We start from the raw sequence: 8,046 nt of genomic DNA on the forward strand, positions 1-8,046 counted from the left end.
CTTTCATTTATCCATCATTTTCATATTATTTCTTGTGCAATTTTTCTTTCCTTTCCACCATCTTTTTCTCCTACAAGTTTTTAAAATATTTTTTCAAATTGTTATTTGGTTGTTTAAGATAATATGTCAAATATAAAAGATTGTAAAAAAAATTGTTGAGATATTGGATTGTCTAAGTGTAAAAAAGCTTGTACCATAAATAGTCAAATTTAAACGATCATTCTCCAAATATAAACGATCGTGTACTAAATCTAAATAATCGTGTACCAAACACTTTTGAAAAAAAAGATCGTTCAGATTCGGCTACTCAAATTTAAATGATCAAGTCATAACAAGCGTGTGACAAATCTAAACGATCGCGTACCAAAAATTCTTAAAAAAATCGTTGAGATTTGACTACCTAAATTTAAACAATTAAATTAAACGATCGTATGTCAAATCTAAATGATTTTTTTCAGGCTTCTTTGTATATGATCGTTTAGATTTTGGTATGATCAAATCTAAACGATGGTGTAGAAAAGTAACCAAATCTAAATGATTGTTTTTCAAATATATTACGGTATGTTTTCCAAATATATTAGATAGGAATGTCAATTAATTGAGATATTTTTTATATTTTTATTATGATTTTATAGATTTTTTTTTCTTCAAATGATTCATTAGTATTTAAATATTTTATGGTTTTGATATATATTTTGTTTGAAATAACTCTAAATAAAAATTATATTTAATATTATAAAATCAAACAAGAAAACGTTTTTTTAGGAATATAATCAAGTTTTCACAAACTAAAACCAAATGCAAAGCATCAGGATTAAATGGTTAAGTTTTTCAAACTTAAGGATAGAATGGAAATAACTTCAAAATGTAATTTATTTTAATAGATAAATATCTATTTACCGCATGAACAACCATTTTCTTGTTCACTTTGGTTTTACCTTCCACGTGGCTAAAAATCACAAGCAAGGCGGCAACGTGTCATCCACGTGTCTTCTCCCCCGATTCGTGTAATTTTCTCTTAACAATATAGGTTTTATAATTAAATGAGCATTTAAATTAAAATCACCCGCCTATTCTTTCAAACCGGGCGTACTAAAAACGACGTGTCGTCATGCCGCCGAGGCGATCCCGTAGAGTCGTCGGTTCTGTTGTCCGGACAACCACAAGAGTAGTTGAAGAAACCGTACAAGTAGCGGTTGTGGAGAAAGAGAGCCAAGATTTAACTCAAGAACCTGACATGGCAGAAACCCCCGACGGTGGCGGTGAAATGTTCCGGAGGACTGTCCCGGTGGAAGAGATTAAGGCTCATCCACAACAGCCGATAAGTCATCCTGTGTCTGAAGATTTCGAGTTGAGAAGGGCAACAGATTCGACTTCGCAGCTGACTGAGGACACCGCAGTGACTCCGGAGATGGAACCCAAGATCCGGAAAGGTTAGAGACTTAAGAGTATTGATATAATTTAACATGGTATTATTATAATTAAATCAATTTTTGACAATGAATTTGTTAAGTGACATCAATTTGAACTCTTTTAACTTTCGGCCCACTAATTTTCTAACAAACAACAATTTTTCACTCATTGATGCATGTAGTTTCATATTGTATATGTTTTATAATTAATTGAACACATAAAGGTGTAGCAAACATACCATCATGTCCAAATATATAGAACGACGAATTTGCAGATATAATTGTGTTTGAGTTGAATGAATAGGAAAAAAAGGTAGGAGGAGGAGGAAGAAGAAGAAGGAGAAGAAAAGGGAAATTAAGGAAGGAAAAAGGAGAAGCAAAAAGAGTGGTGGTGGTGGTGGAAGAGAGGGATATAAGAGGTATGTGTTCAAGGTGTTGAAGCAAGTTCATCCAGAGGTAGGAATTTCAGGACAAGCTATGCTTATTTTGAATAATTTCATGAATGATATGTTTCAAAGACTTGCAGAAGAGGCAACCAAACTCTCCAAATATACAGGTACATACATACATACATATATATATATATATATATATATATATATATTCAAATTATTATACAATCATTTTTATTATTATTTTATTAATATTATAATAAATTAATTGATAGGTGGAATGACCCTGTCGTCAAGGGAAATACAGGGGGCGGTGAGGTTGGTGTTACCCGGGGAGCTGGGGAAGCACGCCATTGCTGAGGGAACTAAAGCTGTGTCTAATTATGTATCCTATGGTAATAGAGCAACAAAATCCAAATTACCTTAATTAGTTACCTTTATAATCACTCTTCCTTTTTTTTTTTTTTTCTTCTTTGTATATTTTGTAAATGTGGTTTACTGATCTAGTATGTTACGTAAAATAATATTCCTTCTGCTATCTCTCTTTCTCTCTCGCTCTTTGGCTAAACCTTTTATTAAGTAAATAATAAAGGATTATCCAACCCCAAATTGGAAATTCTCTCTTTTGTGGGGCGAAAAAGAAAAGAAGTAATTTTAAGAAAAAAAGAAAAGAAGTTTTGAGAAAAAAGAATATCGAGCATGGTGTTGAATTATTAAATAAAATGGAAAGTGGATATAGGTGTCTTTCACTTCTTGGGCTTGTAGATATTTGATATTGGTAAGACTAAGATGGTGCATGCATGCAGTCAAAATACGGAATTGTAATTCGTAGTTTTGTAATGTTACTGTGAAATATTTATTCTTTTTGTAAAATATATGGAAGAGACTAATATTTCACAAGTGATTCCATTGGAGACGTTTTTTGCCATTGATTTATTATTATTTATATGGATGGTGACAACTCAAAATCCTATTTTGTTTTGGGGCTTGACTAAATGAGATAATATGGAAAAGTGGAGATGAAGACGCAAAATTTGCTCTTAAAAAAGAATTTACTTATTTCTATAGAATAGAACCTTTCATGAAATTACTATTTTCCTTATACGAAAACGTGAATTTATTCTTTTTCCGTGTTCCTAAACCTCTACTGAATTAGGTAAAGAGGTCCCAATCCATGAACAAATCGATCATTGGTACCTAAGAAGATAGAAGGTGGAATTAATTTTTTACTCAAATTGTGTTAACGGAATTTCGCTCAAACTTTATTAATAAATATACAACTAAATAACTTGTGAAGGATCCTTTTTTGTATCTTAAATCTTAATTAGTAATTTTAATTATCTTAATTAATTGGTTATGTTTACCTTGTTAAACAGGGTTGTTCTTTAAAACACTGGGATAAAAACTTCTGCGATGTTGTCGTCAACAACACCTGAAAGATTACATTGCAGAAAATATATATAAATGTCGTTGTTGTAAGACTACTAGTAACATTTTTCTAAACTGACCAATGGAAACAATTATCTTGATACAATTATCGCTGATTTCAGTATCAGCTGAATAATTGTTTCTTATGTGCTATAGTGATAGCATCAACAGTTTGTACTATAGTGATAGCGTTAGTTGTTCTTATTATTGATTATTTGATGGATTCAAAAATTAGAGAACTAATATAAAAAAGACTGAAAGACTGAAAGAGTGTAGATTACGCCTTTTCTTTATAACTGCATATACAAACTTGCAGTCTTGGTTTTTAGCTTCTTTGTTTTTACACCCTGTATCCATCTACAACATGGTTTTTAAAGCAAAAATCACGTGGGATGCAGGACTATGGTAGCTTGGGTTTTTAGAATTCTTCCACTATTCCTTTGTTTGAGAGCTTTTGAGCTACGTTTGACATAATTGATGATTTGATTCTACTTTTAGAATTCTTTCACTATTCCTTTATTTGTGGATGTATATTATTGTTTATTACTTGAATTAATATAAATATCGTGATACTAGGTTGTGAATATTTTTCTTAAAGCAAATTGTGAATATTTTTCTTAAAGCAAATGGCAAATGGTTGAGTTAGCTTACCATTCTTACGTAGAAGAGTTATTGACCTATCCAATCTTTGATCAAATCTATTGAATTATTAGCTAGACGCTTTGAGCCTTAAATCTCAATACGATTATAGTATCAATTGAATTTTGTATGAAACTCAATCTGTAAGACAACCTAAACGCAGAAACGCAGAAAGTAGAGCGAATAGGATGCGATTTAGCTTAACCTTTGTTATTCGTCTTATCGCTAATCTTATTGTGAACTCCTTTTAAACTACCAAGTGATAAAGATAACATAAAACAATGGAAATCATAACTTAACTTTATTAAATATAACAACTGTTTGATACATAAATACAACATCTTGACCAAATAAATGATGCTTAACTATTTTCAAAACGTTTGGAGTCATCTCGCCGTAAATCCTTCAACCTTCTTTTTTACTTGACCTAAACGCCTGATCCTGGAAAATGTGACTTTTAAAACATAAGTTTAAAAGACTTAATGAGGTTTTATAAAATCTTTTTCGCACTGCCCTTTGGTAAATCCTTTTTGTCAAATCATAATTACCAACACAAATCAGTTTATCAATAAACACTTTGTTTCGCGAGAAACATATCAAAACGCATATAATCATTTTTATAATAAAATTTGATCAACTTGCAAATCATATCAATACTCATTTCGCATGAACACCACTTTAGTCAATCATTCCTTTCACCAAGGATCCTAAATCGTTCTCTACACTTGGTCTCATTACCTTTCGTTTAGACTACTGTATCAACAATATTCGAGAACATACAGATTCGTCCTTGTTGCTCAGATCACTAAGCTTTATACGCTCATTTCAATCCATAAGCCAACTTCTTATCGTCATGTAGCCCTGTACTCCCACTACAAGAAATCGAAGCTCTCTCGACGCAGAAAAAGGTGTCGGAAAAATCAACGTGGGAACAAAATCCCATTCCCGATGCATAAAAATCTACGTCGGTCGAGACAAGTATTTCCGACGTCGTGGTTCAAGACGTCGGGAGAAGATAAATAAATATTTAACTCTCACATTTTTCCCGACGTCTCTTTGCACGACGTCGGGGAAAGCTTAGTCATTCTCGACATTGTAAGTAAAACGTCGGGAGAGCTGAAAACTATTTCCGACATTTTACTTATGATGTCGGGAATAGGGGTGTCTCACAACGTCTTCGATGTGCGTCGAAAATTCTCTTATAAAAACCCACTTTAGTCCTATAATTCACAGAACTGAAAAGGAGAAGATCGGAAGAGTTGAGAGAGAGACCGAGAAAAGAGAAATTCACGTCGTCGTTTGTCCTTGTCGTCGTTCCTGTCCTGTTGTTCGTCGTCATCTGCCGCCATCGGTCTTCATTTCGGTAAGGGTTTAGTCTAGTTATTGCTTTTTTTTTAGTGAATTAGTTTTAGTATTTAGATTTCAAACTAAGTTTTAGGTTTTAAATTTAAAATTAGTTTTAGGCTTTAGATTTAAAATTAGTTTTAGGTTTTGGTATTGAATTTGAATTTGAAGTATTGTTAGGATTTAAAATTGAAGTTTGGGACTGAGTTGAGTTTGAATTTCAAATTTTCAATTTGAATTTCAATCTGAATTTAGGAATTATATGAATTTGATGAGGGTTATATTGAGAGGGAGGGGAGGTGTTATATCGTGGATTGTAGACGTTGCCCTAAATAATTTGGTATGTGGATGAATATCATTGGTGGATGAATATTGTTGTGTACATTTTAGTTAAGGTTTATGGTTGAAAAGTGTTGCTTTTACAATTGATAGTTAGTTTGTAGTTGAATTGGATTTATATTTGATTTTGTTGGAGTGGTTGAATTAGAGTTAGTTTATGGATGAATATCGTGGAATGTTGTTATTGTTGTGGGATGTTGTATCGATATTTGTCGTTCAACTTGCTACTAAGACTACTAGTTAGTTGAAGTACTTGATAAGTTATTAGTTTTGTATCTTCTTTCTTCTATATGTAGTAACAATACAAAAACATAAATAATTAGGTGCATGTGGTGGTACCCATATGTGGCTACGTCCACGTTCTATTGTAGCTAGGTCATAGATACTTGATTTGAGATTTGAAATTACTAATTGATATTGATGAGATTGATTTTGCTACAATATATTGGATACACTCAGATTGTTTGAATGTTTGAATGCTTGAATACTTGATGTTTGATGCACAAGTATTTTATGAAAAATGTTATACACTAACCAACAATATTTTCATCTAATTACAAGATAGTGGCTTAGCAAAGGTCTTTGATTTAGTGAAATGTGATTTAGTAATTTTGGTTTTTCCTTTTAGATTTTGATTAATAATGATATTATTTGGTGAGTTTTATATAGTGTTTCTATTTTGTGTGTGAAGGAATTGAATTTTGAGTATTTGTTTTACCTGCCTCTTTCTAAGTGGTTGATTTTGTGGATTAATAGAGTGACATGCATATTTTTAGTCAAAACCATTGTTCAAATTACAAAAGAAAAAAAAAACAATAGTCTCAAGCTAGAATATTAGGTTTTGGATTCCATTTTTAATTTTATTTTTAAATTTTTAAATATTATGTTTAGTTTAATTTTTAATTTATCCATAAATTTCAATATGTTTCACTCGTTAGATTTTTTGATTGAAAAATTAAATTAATTTTAATTGTGATGGAAAATTAACGAAAGTAACTTATTGAAACTTATTTGATTATTTGATTCCTTTTCTTATGATATTTAAGTAGGTACCATTTTCGTATAATGCATTACAGTTTTTATTAGTCCAGTACTATATTTAAAAGTTTTGTCTTTAGGTTGTTTTAAAGTAAGTTTTAGAGTGAATTGAATTTAACCTTGAAACTTTTCTTCCAAGTTTAGATAGAAAGATTCTTAAATTTTGTAATTCATGTGTTGAATTGCAAATAAAGAGAATTCAAGTGAGATTGATCCATACAACATCAAGAAATTACAAGATCACGATAAGGTAATTATTTTGTCCTCAATTGATGTGAACTTGATTTTAACAATGAAAGATCTTTTCGTTGTATTTGCTCTTTTATTTCCTTATCAAATGAGAAAAACTTGAATGTATAGTTTGTATTTGCAAACTCTTGTGTTTGTTATGATTAAAGATCTATAGAGATATAGAAATTTTATACAATATGAAAGATACATGCTTGCTTACTTAGATATATAGATGGTTGTAGGGTATTACATCTCATTTAATTTATTTATTTTAGAAATTTAATGCCAATGGCGGTTTAATAAACATTGTCATACAACTCTAAGGGTGGATGTATATACCTTCTATTGAATCATCGAATGTATTTTTTATAAAAAAAATTAGAGGAACTCCCAACGCACATTTTTCCTAGACATCTCCTGACGCTATATTGACAGCATCTTCGATGTTCATACAACGTCAGGAGATGTCTAAGAACTCCCGATACATTTTTCTCGACGCGTGTCCTGACACATAAATATGTGTCGGAAAAGGCTTTTTCGACGCTTTTTATATATCTCTCGACGATTTTGTGCGTCGAAAAAGTCCCCTTTTCTTGTAGTGTTCCCATGGTGGCCTTAACTCATTATGTGCACATAAAAGTTAGCATCATCTCAAAGAAACAACTAATGGTTCGAAAACCATTTATAGTATTGAAATAATAATCATCAAATCAAATTTTAACAAATCATGTTTGAAAACATATAAACTTTTCATAGAAATCTCTTTTAAAACACTTCTAATTTGAATTTTTCTTTCAAATCGGTAAAGAAAAGTCATAACAAGTTTTTAACATAAATTCATTTGAGAGAAAACACTAACAAAACTTTGAAAGAAAAGCACTCACCACACTTTACTAAAGATTCTCATCTTCCTTCTCTTTTTGCGGAGCCTTCTCACGGAACAAACTGCAACACTTAACACTTCATTTTTCTTCTTCTCGTCAAAGCAAAACAACAACATTTTAGTTTAGTTTTTTTAAGAAAAAAATCTTTTTTTTTTGTTTTTTTGCTTATTTAATGACCAAGTCCTTTATAGAGTCCTTAAACTAACTTAGTCATGCTTAAACTCTTTTCAGTTCGCCAACTCTTGTTTAAAATTTTACACGTGTGAATTTAATATTTAACTCAGTCATGCATAAATCCTTAATCTTACACGTTAACCCCTATCAAATCAAATTCTTCGC

General features: G+C 31.1%; 1 protein-coding gene across 1 annotated transcript; it reads left to right on the top strand.

Annotated features, from left to right (window-relative positions):
• The first annotated feature begins 1,082 nt into the window (after positions 1 to 1,082).
• On the top strand, positions 1,083 to 2,512 carry LOC105434470 (histone H2B). The gene is made up of 3 exons (XM_031880387.1): positions 1,083 to 1,433; positions 1,717 to 1,968; positions 2,080 to 2,512. The coding sequence occupies exons 1-3, from the start codon at positions 1,112 to 1,114 to the stop codon at positions 2,229 to 2,231; spliced, it is 726 nt and encodes a 241-aa protein (XP_031736247.1). The 5' UTR covers positions 1,083 to 1,111; the 3' UTR covers positions 2,232 to 2,512.
• The last annotated feature ends 5,534 nt before the right edge of the window (positions 2,513 to 8,046 follow it).

The sequence above is a fragment of the Cucumis sativus genome, chromosome 1 (assembly GCF_000004075.3).
Source record: "Cucumis sativus cultivar 9930 chromosome 1, Cucumber_9930_V3, whole genome shotgun sequence".
Lineage (NCBI taxonomy): Eukaryota > Viridiplantae > Streptophyta > Magnoliopsida > Cucurbitales > Cucurbitaceae > Cucumis > Cucumis sativus.

Excerpts from the sequence above, each read along its gene's own strand:
- LOC105434470 (XM_031880387.1), top strand. The coding sequence starts at position 1,112 with ATGCCGCCGAGGCGATCCCGTAGAGTCGTCGGTTCTGTTGTCCGGACA. Across the intron at positions 1,434-1,716 it reads GGAACCCAAGATCCGGAAAG|GAAAAAAAGGTAGGAGGAGG; the intron begins GTTAGAGACTTA and ends TTGAATGAATAG. Across the intron at positions 1,969-2,079 it reads CAAACTCTCCAAATATACAG|GTGGAATGACCCTGTCGTCA; the intron begins GTACATACATAC and ends ATTAATTGATAG.